This window comes from Ascaphus truei, chromosome 1 (genome assembly GCF_040206685.1).
Source record: "Ascaphus truei isolate aAscTru1 chromosome 1, aAscTru1.hap1, whole genome shotgun sequence".
Taxonomy (NCBI): Eukaryota; Metazoa; Chordata; class Amphibia; order Anura; family Ascaphidae; genus Ascaphus; species Ascaphus truei.
In genome coordinates, this window is record NC_134483.1 from 553,312,304 (window position 1) to 553,330,912 (window position 18,609).

Below are 18,609 nucleotides of genomic sequence, written 5' to 3' on the forward strand. Positions count from 1 at the left end.
ATGTTATCTATATATTTATCATGTCCCCACCTATGTTATCTATACATTTATAGAAAAAAGGGGGGTCCTCCGGCGCGTTACTCTGCTTGTGGCTCCACGGCGTTTAAGGCATATAAGTGAGGGAGAGAAGAGAGGGGACCACAGTAAGGGACCAATACAGTGATTATACACAGCTCTTCGTTTGATTGGGGAGGGAGGGAGGGGGGGGAGTAGGGGTGTTGGGGGATCAATAGAGATTGAACGATACTGCTACATAAAGGAGACACACTTACATCAAAAATATCTAATATCTTGAATTCTTCTACTCTTCTCCTTATATAGCTGCGTGTTGTTGAGGGTGAGGAAAGACCTCCTGGTATCCTCCTTAGCAAAAAATAAAGGGAAAAAATAGTGCAATACAGTTTATTAACAATGGAAAAAAAGAGATTGAACACTTACAAGCGGCCGATAATTTCAGGCATAGAGAGGAGATGCTGCCAGACTCCACAACGGATCCCTTCCTGGGTTGGGCTGCTTTGTCCTGGCTGTTTCCCTGTTGGCAGATGGTTGCTGTGTTGATCTTCACTTCGGGTGGCTGGGATTGAGAGTTTCCAAAAGCCCGTGCACAGGCTATGTCCTCCTCAAAAACGGCCTGTCCCTCAGCATACACAGCATACAGATTTCAGCTCCCTGCTCCGGTGCGCATGCGCATGCGCAGACGGCGGGATCGCCGAGCCAGATAGTACAGGGGAGTCAAGTCCTCACTACGGTGGCTTGTAATGGCCAAAAAACGTCAAACGCGTTTCGCCAATGCTTCCTCAGTGACGTGTATAGGCAAAGGGTAGCAGCAGTCTTATATACACTGTAGAATCGTCAGTTTAACTCCAAGGGTGCTGGTTTGACTCATAACATAGGTGTAGGTCCTTAAACTCAATTGCTCTTACTTTGTTGACTTAGTGTCGTGATACAAATTATACATGGTGATTAAATAATTAAATACAGCATGATTAAGAACAAATGGCATGCCTAAAAAACTTTAATGGTGGCAAGCTACTACTTCCTGCAAAAAAGAGGGACCGCAATGGGTACCAGGTTTGCCCCCAGCTATGCCAACCTCTTCCTTGGATGGTGGAAGGATCAAACAATTTGGCCAAATAAGATGTGGGAGGCAAACCTGGTACTCTAAAGGCGCTATATAGATGATATCATCATCATATGGAAAGGCGACCCTGAATCTCTACATAATTTTTTTACCACAATCAATATTAACAATTTGAATTTAATTTTTACTTATAGTATGAGTTTGACTGAGGTGATATTTCTAGATTTGGAGGTTTTTATTGATAAAGGTATTATTAACACTAAGACACATTTTAAAACAGTGAATTGCAACAATTTTATCAAAGCCAATAGCTGCCATAAGAAGAACTGGCTAGAAAATATCCCCTACGGCGAGTTTAGACGTTTAAAGCGAAATTGTACGCAACATAGTGACTTTGAACAACAAATAATACCAATGAAGAATAAATTTCTGGAGAAAAAATATAACATACATATAATCGACAAAGCACTCAAAAAGGTAGGAGAGGTAGACAGACAGGACATGTTAGTCTATAAAGAAACGAAGCCTAAAAATAGAGACGAAGCTTTTATTCCTTTTATTACACCGTATAGCACAAATTTTAAGCAAATAGAAGGTGTTTTAAACAAGCATTGGCACATTTTAAAACAAGACGACCTTTTAAAAGAAATAATCGGAAATAAACCAGCGGTTATTTATTCCAAAGCTCCAAACATTAAACAAAAACTCGTACCGAGCTTTTTACCCCCAAAAACTAAGAGCTGCTGGCTAGACCAATTAACAAAGGGTTTTAAAAGATGTGTAAACTGCAAGGCATGTGGAAACAATAGAACACCAGATATCAGAACAACTTCCTTCAATTGCACTATATCTAACCTAGACTATGTTATCAAGTCACATATTACTTGTGATAGCAAAGGTGTGATCTATGTACTACAGTGTAGTTGCAACCTGCAGTATGTAGGTAGGACAATTCGAAAATTGAAAACAAGAGTGGGAGAACACATAAGAAATATATGTAATGGTTTAGAGACTCATAGCGTCTCAAACCATTATAAAATCAAACACGATCAGAATCCTTCTTGTTTGAAATTCTTTGGAATTGAACTAGTAAAACCCGATTGGAGGGTAGGAGATTACATAAAGAAAATTAATAAAAGAGAATCCTTTTGGATTTTCACCCTCCAAACACTGGCACCTAAGGGGTTAAATATAGACATGGAGGTTACAGCCTTTCTACCATAACATCAAGTGACCTACTAAATCTATTACCGTTTTTTAACAACTAAGTTAATATTCACCTCAATAGAAGAACTTAAGATTACAAGTATCCTCATTTTAGGACTGAAAACTGCTGAAAATCTATGTTCCTGTTAAACAAATGGCATCTCTAAGATCTCTTTCTTCTCCATGAGTCATAGCATATTGGATTCATTGGTAATACCCATATTTTAGATCAACATCTTTTTAAATGCCAAATTTAGGTTTTATCCAAATATTTTAAAGCAACATTAACTTATATTTTAATTACAATTTAAGAATATTTAGCCAATAAGTAAACTATCTCCCCTTCCTAATTATCCATCTTATCTACCTTGTTTTTAATTAAATAGTATCCACACAAAAGGCTTGCCACCATTAAAGTTTTTTAGGCATGCCATTTGTTCTTAATCATGCTGTATTTAATTATTTAATCACCATGTATAATTTGTATCACGACACTAAGTCAACAAAGTAAGAGCAATTGAGTTTAAGGACCTACACCTATGTTATGAGTCAAACCAGCACCCTTGGAGTTAAACTGACGATTCTACAGTGTATATAAGACTGCTGCTACCCTTTGCCTATACACGTCACTGAGGAAGCATTGGCGAAACGCGTTTGACGTTTTTTGGCCATTACAAGCCACCGTAGTGAGGACTTGACTCCCCTGTACTATCTGGCTCGGCGATCCCGCCGTCTGCGCATGCGCATGCGCACCGGAGCAGGGAGCTGAAATCTGTATGCTGTGTATGCTGAGGGACAGGCCGTTTTTGAGGAGGACATAGCCTGTGCACGGGCTTTTGGAAACTCTCAATCCCAGCCACCCGAAGTGAAGATCAACACAGCAACCATCTGCCAACAGGGAAACAGCCAGGACAAAGCAGCCCAACCCAGGAAGGGATCCGTTGTGGAGTCTGGCAGCATCTCCTCTCTATGCCTGAAATTATCGGCCGCTTGTAAGTGTTCAATCTCTTTTTTTCCATTGTTAATAAACTGTATTGCACTATTTTTTCCCTTTATTTTTTGCTAAGGAGGATACCAGGAGGTCTTTCCTCACCCTCAACAACACGCAGCTATATAAGGAGAAGAGTAGAAGAATTCAAGATATTAGATATTTTTGATGTAAGTGTGTCTCCTTTATGTAGCAGTATCGTTCAATCTCTATTGATCCCCCAACACCCCTACTCCCCCCCCTCCCTCCCTCCCCAATCAAACGAAGAGCTGTGTATAATCACTGTATTGGTCCCTTACTGTGGTCCCCTCTCTTCTCTCCCTCACTTATATGCCTTAAACGCCGTGGAGCCACAAGCAGAGTAACGCGCCGGAGGACCCCCCTTTTTTCTACCAGTATCCACACAGAGGTTGGTGAATCACCTCTGAGAGACTCAGGCTGCGGAACTGCTTTGTGCCAAGGACAGGAGCCATATATTGAACAGTAGGCTAATTCTTTTTTGGCGCAACTTTTCTCTCTTTTTATCTATACATTTATCATGTCCCCACCTATGTAATCTATACATATATCATGTCCCCCACCTATGTTATCTATACATTTATCATGTCCCCCCACCTATGTTATCTATACATTTTTCATGTCCCCACCACCTATTATCTATACATTTTTCATGTCCCCAACCTATGTTATCTATACATGTATCATGTCCCCACCACCTGTTATCTATACATTTATCATGTCCCCACCTATGTTATCTATACATTTATCAGGTCCCCACCACCTGTTATCTATACATATATCATGTCCCCCACCTATGTTATCTATACATTTATCATGTACCCCCTATGTTATCTATACATTTATCATGTCCCTCCCTATGTTATCTATACATTTATCATGTCCCCACCTATGTTATCTATACATTTATCATGTCCCCACCACCTGTTATCTATACATATATCATGTCCCCCACCTATGTTATCTATACATTTATCATGTACCCCCTATGTTATCTATACATTTATCATGTACCCACCTATGTTATCTATACATTTATCATGTCCCTCCCTATGTTATCTATACATTTATCATGTCCCCACCTATGTTATCTATACATTTATCATGTTCCCCACCTATGTTATCTATACATTTATCATGTTCCCCACCTATGTTATCTATAGATTTATCATGTCCCCCCACCTATATTATCTATACATTTATCATGTCACCACCTATGTTATCTATACATTTATCATGTACCCCCTATGTTATCTATACATTTATCATGTCCCCACCTATGTTATCTATACATTTATCATGTCCCTCCCTATGTTATCTATACATTTATCATGTTCCCCACCTATGTTATCTATACATTTATCATGTTCCCCACCTATGTTATCTATACATTTATCTGTCCCCCACCTATGTTATCTATATATTTATCATGTCCCCACCTATGTTATCTATACATTTATCATGTCCCCACCTATGTAATCTATACATTTATCATGTCCCCCACCTATGTTATCTATACATTTATCATGTCCCCCCACCTATGTTATCTATACATTTTTCATGTCACCACCTATGTTATCTATACATTTTTCATGTCCCCACCACCTATTAGCTATACATTTTTCATGTCCCCAACCTATGTTATCTATACATGTATCATGTCCCCACCACCTGTTATCTATACATTTATCATGTCCCCACCACCTATGTTATCTATACATTTATCATGTCCCCACCTATGTTATCTATACATTTATCATGTCCCCCCTATGTTATCTATACATTTATCATGTCCCCCACCTATGTTATCTATACATTTATTATGTCCCCACATATGTTATCTATACATTTATCATGTCCCCACCTATGTTATCTATACATTTATCATGTCCCCACCCATGTTATCTATACATTTATCATGCCCCCACCTATGTTATCTATACATTTATCATGTCCCCACATATGTTATCTATACATTTATCATGTCCCCACCTATGTTATCTATACATTTATCATGTCCCCACCTATGTTATCTATACATTTATCATGTTCCCCACCTATGTTATCTATACATTTATCATGTTCCCTACCTATGTTATCTATACATTTATCATGTTCCCCCTATGTTATCTATACATTTTTCATGTTCCCACCCTATGTTATCTATACATGTATCATGTTCCCCACCTATGTTATCTATACATTTTTAATGTCCCCCACCTATGTTATCTATACATGTATCATGTCCCCACCACCTGTTATCTATACATTTATCATATCCCCACCACCTATGTTATCTATACATTTATCATGTCCCCACCTATGTTATCTATACATTTATCATGTCCCCACCTATGTTATCTATACATTTATCATGTCCCCCCTATGTTATCTATACATTTATCATGTCCCCCACCTATGTTATCTATACATTTATTATGTCCCCACCTATGTTATCTATACATTTATCATGCCCCCACCTATGTTATCTATACATTTATCATGTCCCCACCTATGTTATCTATACATTTATCATGTTCCCTACCTATGTTATCTATACATTTATCATGTTCCCCCTGTTATCTATACATTTATCATGTTCCCACCTATGTTATCTATACATTTATCATGTTCCCCACCTATGTTATCTATACATTTATCATGTTTCCCCCTATGTTATCTATACATTTATCATGTCCCCACCTATGATATCTATATATTTATCATGTCCCCCTATGTAATCATACATTTATGATGTCCCCACCACCTGTTATCTATATATTTATCATGTCCCCCTATGTAATCATACATTTATCATGTCCCCCACCTATGTTATCTATACATTTATCATGTCCCCCAACTATGTTATCTGTAAATTTATCATGTTCCCCACATATGTTATCTATATATTTATCATGTCCCCACCTATGTTATCTATACATTTATCATGTCCCCCACCTGTTATCTATACATTTATCTTGTCCCCCTATGTTATCTATACATTTATCATGTTCCCCACCTATATTATCTATACATTTATCATATCTTCACCTATGTTATCTATATATTTATCATGTCCCCACCTATGTTATCTATACATTTATCATGTCCCCCACCTGTTATCTATACATTTATCTTGTCCCCCCTATGTTATCTATACATTTATCATGTTCCCCACCTATATTATCTATACATTTATCATGTCTTCACCTATGTTATCTATATATTTATCATGTCCCCACCTATATTATCTATACATTTATCATGTTCCCCACCTATGTTATCTATATATTTATCATGTCCCCACCTATATTATCTATACATTTATCATGTCCCCCCTATATTATCTATACATTTATCATGTTCCCCCTATGTTATCTATACATTTATCATGTTCCCCACCTATATTATCTATACATTTATCATGTTCCCCCTATGTTATCTATACATTTATCATGTTCCCCACCTATATTATCTATACATTTATCATGTCTCCCCTATATTATCTATACATTTATCATGTTCCCCCTATGTTATCTATACATTTATCATGTTCCCCACCTATATTATCTATACATTTATCATGTCTCCCCTATATTATCTATACATTTATCATGTCCCCCCTATATTATCTATACATTTATCATGTTCCCCCTATGTTATCTATACATTTATCATGTTCCCCACCTATATTATCTATACATTTATCATGTTCCCCCTATGTTATCTATACATTTATCATGTCCCCACCTATATTATCTATACATTTATCATGTCCCCCCTATATTATCTATACATTTATCATGTTCCCCCTATGTTATCTATACATTTATCATGCCCCCACCTATATTATCTATACATTTATCATGTCCCCCCTATATTATCTATACATTTATCATGTTCCCCCTATGTTATCTATACATTTATCATGTTCCCCACCTATATTATCTATACATTTATCATGTTCCCCCTATGTTATCTATACATTTATCATGTTCCCCACCTATATTATCTATACATTTATCATGTCTTCACCTATGTTATCTATATATTTATTATGTCCCCACCTATATTATCTATACATTTATCATGTTCCCCACCTATATTATCTATACATTTATCATGTTCCCCACCTATATTATCTATACATTTATCATGTTCCCCCTATGTTATCTATACATTTATCATGTTCCCCCTATGTTATCTATACATTTATCATGTTCCCCACCTATATTATCTATACATTTATCATGTCTTCACCTATGTTATCTATATATTTATCATGTCCCCACCTATATTATCTATACATTTATCATGTTCCCCACATATGTTATCTATACATTTATCATGTCCCCACCTATGTTATCTATACATTTATCATGTTCCCCACATATGTTATCTATACATTTATCATGTCCCCCACCTGTTATCTATACATTTATCATGTTCCCCACCTATGTTATCTATACATTTATCATGTCCCCCACCTGTTATCTATACATTTATCATGTTCCCCACCTATGTTATCTATACATTTATCATGTCCCCCACCTATGTTATCTATACATTTATCATGTTCCCCACCTATGTTATCTATACATTTATCATGTCCCCCTTATGTTATCTATACATTTATCATGTCCCCCCTATGTTATCTATACATTTATCATGTCCCCCCTATGTTATCTATACATTTATCATGTCCCCCCTATATTATCTATACATTTATCATGTCCCCCCTATGTTATCTATACATTTATCATGTCCCCCCTATATTATCTATACATTTATCATGTCCCCCCTATGTTATCTATACATTTATCATGTCCCCCCTATGTTATCTATACATTTATCATGTCCCCCCTATGTTATCTATACATTTATCATGTCCCCCCTATGTTATCTATACATTTATCATGTTCCCCACATATGTTATCTATATATTTATCATGTTCCCCACATATGTTATCTATACATTTATCATGTCCCCCCTATGTTATCTATACATTTATCATGTCCCCCCTATGTTATCTATACATTTATCATGTCCCCCCTATATTATCTATACATTTATCATGTCCCCCCTATGTATCTATATATTTATCATGTTCCCCACATATGTTATCTATACATTTATCATGTCCCTCCTATGTTATCTATACATTTATCATGTCCCCCCTATGTTATCTATACATTTATCATGTCCCCCCTATATTATCTATACATTTATCATGTCCCCCCTATGTTATCTATACATTTATCATGTTCCCCACATATGTTATCTATACATTTATCTGTCCCCCACCTATGTTATCTATATATTTATCATGTCCCCACCTATGTTATCTATACATTTATCATGTCCCCATATATGTAATCTATACATATATCATGTCCCCCACCTATGTTATCTATACATTTATCATGTCCCCCCACCTATGTTATCTATACATTTTTCATGTCACCACCTATGTTATCTATACATTTTTCATGTCCCCACCACCTATTATCTATACATTTTTCATGTCCCCAACCTATGTTATCTATACATGTATCATGTCCCCACCACCTGTTATCTATACATTTATCATGTCCCCACCTATGTTATCTATACATTTATCATGTCCCCACCTATGTTATCTATACATTTATCATGTCCCCCCTATGTTATCTATACATTTATCATGTCCCCCACCTATGTTATCTATACATTTATTATGTCCCCACCCATGTTATCTATACATTTATCATGCCCCCACCTATGTTATCTATACATTTATCATGTCCCCACCACCTATGTTATCTATACATTTATCATGTCCCCACCACCTATGTTATCTATACATTTATCATGTCCCCACCTATGTTATCTATACATTTATCATGTCCCCACCTATGTTATCTATACATTTATCATGTCCCCCCTATGTTATCTATACATTTATCATGTCCCCCACCTATGTTATCTATACATTTATCATGTCCCCACCTATGTTATCTATACATTTATCATGTTCCCCACCTATGTTATCTATACATTTATCATGTTCCCTACCTATGTTATCTATACATTTATCATGTTCCCCCTATGTTATCTATACATTTTTCATGTTCCCACCCTATGTTATCTATACATCTATCATGTTCCCCACCTATGTTATCTATACATGTATCATGTTCCCCACCTATGTTATCTATACATTTTTAATGTCCCCACCACCTGTTATCTATACATTTTTCATGTCCCCCACCTATGTTATCTATACATGTATCATGTCCCCACCACCTGTTATCTATACATTTATCATGTCCCCACCACCTATGTTATCTATACATTTATCATGTCCCCACCTATGTTATCTATACATTTATCATGTCCCCACCTATGTTATCTATACATTTATCATGTCCCCCCTATGTTATCTATACATTTATCATGTCCCCCACCTATGTTATCTATACATTTATTATGTCCCCACCTATGTTATCTATACATTTATCATGCCCCCACCTATGTTATCTATACATTTATCATGTCCCCACCTATGTTATCTATACATTTATCATGTTCCCTACCTATGTTATCTATACATTTATCATGTTCCCCCTGTTATCTATACATTTATCATGTTCCCACCTATGTTATCTATACATTTATCATGTCCCCACCTATGTTATCTATACATTTATCATGTTCCCCACCTATGTTATCTATACATTTATCATGTTCCCCCTATGTTATCTATACATTTATCATGTCCCCACCTATGATATCTATATATTTATCATGTCCCCCTATGTAATCATACATTTATCATGTCCCCACCACCTGTTATCTATATATGTATCATGTCCCCCTATGTAATCATACATTTATCATGTCCCCCACCTATGTTATCTATACATTTATCATGTCCCCCTATGTTATCTGTAAATTTATCATGTTCCCCACATATGTTATCTATACATTTATCATGTCCCCACCTATGTTATCTATACATTTATCATGTTCCCCCTATGTTATCTATATATTTATCATGTCCCCCACCTGTTATCTATACATTTATCTTGTCCCCCCTATGTTATCTATACATTTATCATGTTCCCCACCTATATTATCTATACATTTATCATGTCTTCACCTATGTTATCTATATATTTATCATGTCCCCACCTATGTTATCTATACATTTATCATGTCCCCACCTGTTATCTATACATTTATCATGTCCCCCACATATGTTATCTATACATTTATCATGTTCCCCACATATGTTATCTATACATTTATCATGTTCCCCACCTATGTTATCTATACATTTATCATGTTCCCCCTATGTTATCTATACATTTATCATGTCCCCCACCTGTTATCTATACATTTATCTTTTCCCCCCTATGTTATCTATACATTTATCATGTTCCCCACCTATATTATCTATACATTTATCATGTCTTCACCTATGTTATCTATATATTTATCATGTCCCCACCTATGTTATCTATACATTTATCATGTCCCCCACATATGTTATCTATATATTTATCATGTCCCCACCTATGTTATCTATACATTTATCATGTCCCCACCTATGTTATCTATACATTTATCATGTCCCCCCTATGTTATCTATACATTTATCATGTCCCCCCTATGTTATCTATACATTTATCATGTCCCCCCTATATTATCTATACATTTATCATGTCCCCCCTATGTTATCTATACATTTATCATGTCCCCCCTATGTTATCTATACATTTATCATGTCCCCCCTATGTTATCTATACATTTATCATGTCCCCCCTATGTTATCTATACATTTATCATGTTCCCCACATATGTTATCTATACATTTATCATGTCCCCCCTATGTTATCTATACATTTATCATGTCCCCCCTATGTTATCTATATATTTATCATGTCCCCCCTATATTATCTATACATTTATCATGTCCCCCCTATGTTATCTATACATTTATCATGTCCCCCCTATGTTATCTATACATTTATCATGTCCCCCCTATGTTATCTATACATTTATCATGTTCCCCACATATGTTATCTATACATTTATCATGTCCCCCCTATGTTATCTATACATTTATCATGTCCCCCCTATGTTATCTATACATTTATCATGTTCCCCACCTATGTTATCTATACATTTATCATGTTTCCCCTATGTTATCTATACATTTATCATGTCCCCCACCTATGTTATCTATACATTTATCATGTTTCCCCTATGTTATCTATACATTTATCATGTCCCCCACCTATGTTATATATATATTTATCATGTTCCCCACCTATGTTATCTATACATTTATCATGTCCCCCCTATGTTATCTATACATTTATCATGTTCCCCACATATGTTATCTATACATTTATCATGTCCCCACCTATGTTATCTATACATTTATCATGTCCCCCCTATGTTATCTATATATTTATCATGTCCCCACCTATGTTATCTATATATTTATCATGTCCCCACCTATGTTATCTATACATTTATCATGTCCCCCCTATGTTATCTATACATTTATCATGTTCCCCACCTATGTTATCTATATATTTATCATGTTCCCCACATATGTTATCTATACATTTATCATGTCCCCCCTATGTTATCTATATATTTATCATGTTCCCCACATATGTTATCTATACATTTATCATGTCCCCCCTATGTTATCTATACATTTATCATGTCCCCCACCTATGTTATCTATACATTTATCATGTCCCCCCTATGTTATCTATACATTTATCATGTTCCCCACATATGTTATCTATATATTTATCATGTTCCCCACCTATGTTATCTATACATTTATCATGTACCCCCTATGTTATCTATATATTTATCATGTTCCCCACCTATGTTATCTATACATTTATCATGTCCCCCCTATGTTATCTATACATTTATCATGTTCCCCACATATGTTATCTATATATTTATCATGTTCCCCACCTATGTTATCTATACATTTATCATGTCCCCCCTATGTTATCTATACATTTATCATGTCCCCACCTATGTTATCTATACATTTATCATGTCCCCCCTATATTATCTATACATTTATCATGTCCCCCCTATATTATCTATACATTTATCATGTCCCCCCTATGTTATCTATACATTTATCATGTTCCCCACATATGTTATCTATACATTTATCATGTTCCCCACATATGTTATCTATATATTTATCATGTTCCCCACCTATGTTATCTATACATTTATCATGTTCCCCACCTATGTTATCTATACATTTATCATGTCCCCCCTATGTTATCTATACATTTATCATGTCCCCCCTATGTTATCTATATATTTATCATGTTCCCCACATATGTTATCTATACATTTATCATGTCCCCCCTATGTTATCTATACATTTATCATGTCCCCCCTATGTTATCTATACATTTATCATGTCCCCCACCTATGTTATCTATACATTTATCATGTTCACCACCTATGTTATCTATACATTTATCATGTTCCCCACCTATGTTATCTATACATTTATCATGTACCCCCTATGTTATCTATACATTTATCATGTCCCCCCTATGTTATCTATACATTTATCATGTTCCCCACATATGTTATCTATATATTTATCATGTTCCCCACATATGTTATCTATACATTTATCATGTCCCCCCTATGTTATCTATACATTTATCATGTCCCCACCTATGTTATCTATACATTTATCATGTCCCCCCTATATTATCTATACATTTATCATGTCCCCCCTATATTATCTATACATTTATCATGTCCCCCCTATGTTATCTATACATTTATCATGTTCCCCACATATGTTATCTATACATTTATCTGTCCCCCACATATGTTATCTATACATGTATCATGTTCCCCACCTATGTTATCTATACATTTATCATGTTCCCCACCTATGTTATCTATACATTTATCATGTTCCCCACCTATGTTATCTATACATTTATCTGTCCCCCACATATGTTATCTATACATTTATCATGTTCCCCACCTATGTTATCTATACATTTATCATGTTCCCCACCTATGTTATCTATACATTTATCATGTTCCCCACCTATGTTATCTATACATTTATCATGTTCCCACCTGTTATCTATACATTTATCATGTTCCCCACCTATGTTATCTATACATTTATCATGTTCCCCACCTATGTTATCTATACATTTATCATGTTCCCACCTGTTATCTATACATTTATCATGTTCCCCATCTATGTTATCTATACATTTATCATGTTCCCACCTTTTATCTATACATTTATCATGTTCCCACCTATGTTATCTATACATTTATCATGTTCCCACCTATGTTATCTATACATTTATCATGTTCCCCACCTATGTTATCTATACATTTATCATGTTCCCCACCTATGTTATCTATACATTTATCATGTTCCCACCTGTTATCTATACATTTATCATGTTCCCACCTATGTTATCTATACATTTATCATGTCCCCACCTATGTTATCTATACATTTATCATGTTCCCCACCTATGTTATCTATACATTTATCATGTTCCCCACCTATGTTATCTATACATTTATCATGTTCCCCACATATGTTATCTATACATTTATCATGTTCCCCACCTATGTTATCTATACATTTATCATGTCCCCCACCTATGTTATCTATACATTTATCATGTTCCCCACATATGTTATCTATACATTTATCATGTTCCCCACCTATGTTATCTATACATTTATCATGTTCCCCACCTATGTTATCTATACATTTATCATGTCCCCCACCTATGTTATCTATACATTTATCATGTTCCCCACATATGTTATCTATACATTTATCATGTTCCCCACCTATGTTATCTATACATTTATCATGTCCCCCACCTATGTTATCTATACATTTATCATGTCCCCCACCTATATTATATATACATTTATCATGTTCCCACCTGTTATCTATATATTTATCATGTCCCCCCTATGTTATCTATACATTTATCATGTCCCCCACCTATGTTATCTATACATTTATCATGTCCCCCCTATGTTATCTATACATTTATCATGTCCCCCACATATGTTATCTATACATTTATCATGTCCCCCACCTATGTTATCTATACATTTATCATGCCCCCCACCTATGTTATCTATACATTTATCATGTTCCCACCTGTTATCTATACATTTATCATGTTCCCCACCTATGTTATCTATACATTTATCATGTTCCCACCTATGTTATCTATACATTTATCATGTCCCCCACCTATGTTATCTATACATTTATCATGTCCCCCACCTATGTTATTTATACATTTATCATGTCCCCCCTATGTTATCTATACATTTATCATGTTCCCCACATATGTTATCTATACATTTATCCTGTCCCTACCTATGTTATCTATACATTTATCATGTTCCCCACCTATGTTATCTATACATTTATCATGTTCCCCACATATGTTATCTATACATTTATCATGTTCCCCACCTATGTTATCTATACATTTATCATGTTCCCCACCTATGTTATCTATACATTTATCATGTTCCCCACATATGTTATCTATACATTTATCATGTTTCCCCTATGTTATCTATACATTTATCATGTCCCCCACCTATGTTATCTATACATTTATCATGTTCCCCACATATGTTATCTATACATTTATCATGTTCCCCACCTATGTTATCTATACATTTATCATGTCCCCCACCTATGTTATCTATACATTTATCATGTCCCCCTATGTTATCTATACATTTATCATGTGTTCCCCACCTATGTTATCTATACATTTATCATGTCCCCCCTATGTTATCTATACATTTATCATGTGTTCCCCACCTATGTTATCTATACATTTATCATGTTCCCCACCTATTTTATCTATACATTTATCATGTCCCCACCTATGTTATCTATACATTTATCATGTCCCCCCTATGTTATCTATACATTTATCATGTCCCCCACCTATTTTATCTATACATTTATCATGTCCCCCACCTATGTTATCTATACATTTATCCTGTCCCCACCCATGGTTTCTATACATTTATCATGTTTCCCCTATGTTATCTATACATTTATCATGTCCCCCACCTATGTTATCTATACATTTATCCTGTCCCCACCCATGTTATCTATACATTTATCATGTTTCCCCTATGTTATCTATACATTTATCATGTCCCCCACCTATGTTATCTATACATTTATCATGTTCCCCACATATGTTATCTATACATTTATCCTGTCCCCACCCATGTTATCTATACATTTATCATGTTTCCCCTATGTTATCTATACATTTATCATGCCCCCACCTATGTTATCTATACATTTATCATGTCCCCCACCTATGTTATCTATACATTTATCATTTCCCCCCTATGTTATCTATACATTTAACATGTGTTCCCCACCTATGTTATCTATACATATACCATGCCCCCACCTATGTTATCTATACATTTATCATGTCCCCACATATGTTATCTATACATTTATCATGTTCCCCACCTATGTTATCTATACATTTATCATGTCCCCACCTATGTTATCTATACATTTATCATGTCCCCACCTATGTTATCTATACATTTATCATGTCCCCACCTATGTTATCTATACATTTATCATGTCCCCCACCTGTTATCTATACATTTATCATGTTCCCCACCTATGTTATCTATACATTTATCATGTTCCCCCTATGTTATCTATACATTTATCATGTTCCCCACATATGTTATCTATACATTTATCATGTTCCCCCACCTGTTATCTATACATTTATCATGTCCCCCACCTATGTTATCTATACATTTATCATGTCCCCACCTATGTTATCTATACATTTATCATGTTCCCCACATATGTTATCTATACATTTATCATGTTCCCCACCTATGTTATCTATACATTTATCATGTCCCCACCTATGTTATCTATACATTTATCATGTTCCGCACATATGTTATCTATACATTTATCACGTCCCCCACATATGTTATCTATACATTTATCATGTTCCCCCTATGTTATCTATACATTTATCATGTCCCCACCTATGTTATCTATACATTTATCATGTTCCGCACATATGTTATCTATACATTTATCACGTCCCCCACATATGTTATCTATACATTTATCATGTTCCCCCTATGTTATCTATACATTTATCATGTTCCCCACCTATATTATCTATACATTTATCATGTTCCGCACATATGTTATCTATACATTTATCATGTCCCCCACCTATGTTATCTATACATTTATCATGTTCCCCACCTATGTTATCTATACATTTATCATGTTCCCCACCTATGTTATCTATACATTTATCATGTTCCCCACCTATGTTATCTATACATTTATCATGTCCCCCACCTATGTTATCTATACATTTATCATGTCCCCACCTATGTTATCTATACATTTATCATGTTCCCCACCTATGTTATCTATACATTTATCATGTCCCCCACCTATGTTATCTATACATTTATCATGTCCCCACCTATGTTATCTATACATTTATCATGTTCCCACCTATGTTATCTATACATTTATCATGTCCCCACCTATGTTATCTATACATTTATCATGTTCCCCACCTATGTTATCTATACATTTATCATGTTCCCCACCTATGTTATCTATACATTTATCATGTTCCCCACATATGTTATCTATACATTTATCATGTTCCCCACCTATGTTATCTATACATTTATCATGTTCCCCACCTATGTTATCTATACATTTATCATGTCCCCCACCTATGTTATCTATACATTTATCATGTTCCCCACATATGTTAATTATACATTTATCATGTTCCCCACCTATGTTATCTATACATTTATCATGTCCCCCACCTATGTTATCTATACATTTATCATGTCCCCCACCTATGTTATCTATACATTTATCATGTCCCCCACCTATATTATATATACATTTATCATGTTCCCACCTGTTATCTATATATTTATCATGTCCCCCCTATGTTATCTATACATTTATCATGTCCCCCACCTATGTTATCTATACATTTATCATGTCCCCCCTATGTTATCTATACATTTTTCATGTCCCCCACATATGTTATCTATACATTTATCATGTCCCCCACCTATGTTATCTATACATTTATCATGCCCCCCACCTATGTTATCTATACATTTATCATGTTCCCACCTGTTATCTATACATTTATCATGTTCTCCACCTATGTTATCTATACATTTATCATGTTCCCACCTATGTTATCTATACATTTATCATGTCCCCCACCTATGTTATCTATACATTTATCATGTCCCCCACCTATGTTATTTATACATTTATCATGTCCCCCCTATGTTATCTATACATTTATCATGTTCCCCACATATGTTATCTATACATTTATCCTGTCCCTACCTATGTTATCTATACATTTATCATGTTCCCCACCTATGTTATCTATACATTTATCATGTTCCCCACATATGTTATCTATACATTTATCATGTTCCCCACCTATGTTATCTATACATTTATCATGTTCCCCACATATGTTATCTATACATTTATCATGTTTCCCCTATGTTATCTATACATTTATCATGTCCCCCACCTATGTTATCTATACATTTATCATGTTCCCCACATATGTTATCTATACATTTATCATGTTCCCCACCTATGTTATCTATACATTTATCATGTCCCCCACCTATGTTATCTATACATTTATCATGTCCCCCCTATGTTATCTATACATTTATCATGTGTTCCCCACCTATGTTATCTATACATTTATCATGTCCCCCCTATGTTATCTATACATTTATCATGTGTTCCCCACCTATGTTATCTATACATATATCATGTTCCCCACCTATTTTATCTATACATTTATCATGTCCCCACCTATGTTATCTATACATTTATCATGTCCCCCCTATGTTATCTATACATTTATCATGTCCCCCACCTATTTTATCTATACATTTATCATGTCCCCCACCTATGTTATCTATACATTTATCCTGTCCCCACCCATGTTATCTATACATTTATCATGTTTCCCCTATGTTATCTATACATTTATCATGTCCCCCACCTATGTTATCTATACATTTATCCTGTCCCCACCCATGTTATCTATACATTTATCATGTTTCCCCTATGTTATCTATACATTTATCATGTCCCCCACCTATGTTATCTATACATTTATCATGTTCCCCACATATGTTATCTATACA

At 35.0% G+C, this 18,609-nt stretch overlaps 1 protein-coding gene across 1 annotated transcript in view; it reads right to left on the reverse strand.

Annotated features, from left to right (window-relative positions):
• Positions 1-1,436: 1,436 nt before the first annotated feature.
• The window catches only part of LOC142466610 (uncharacterized), a 164,000-nt gene continuing 146,827 nt past the window's right edge, over positions 1,437-18,609 (reverse strand). The window contains exon 6 of the mRNA XM_075571865.1: positions 1,437-1,510. Coding sequence (XP_075427980.1) covers positions 1,437-1,510 — 74 coding nt within the window. The remainder of the gene's footprint in view (positions 1,511-18,609) is intronic.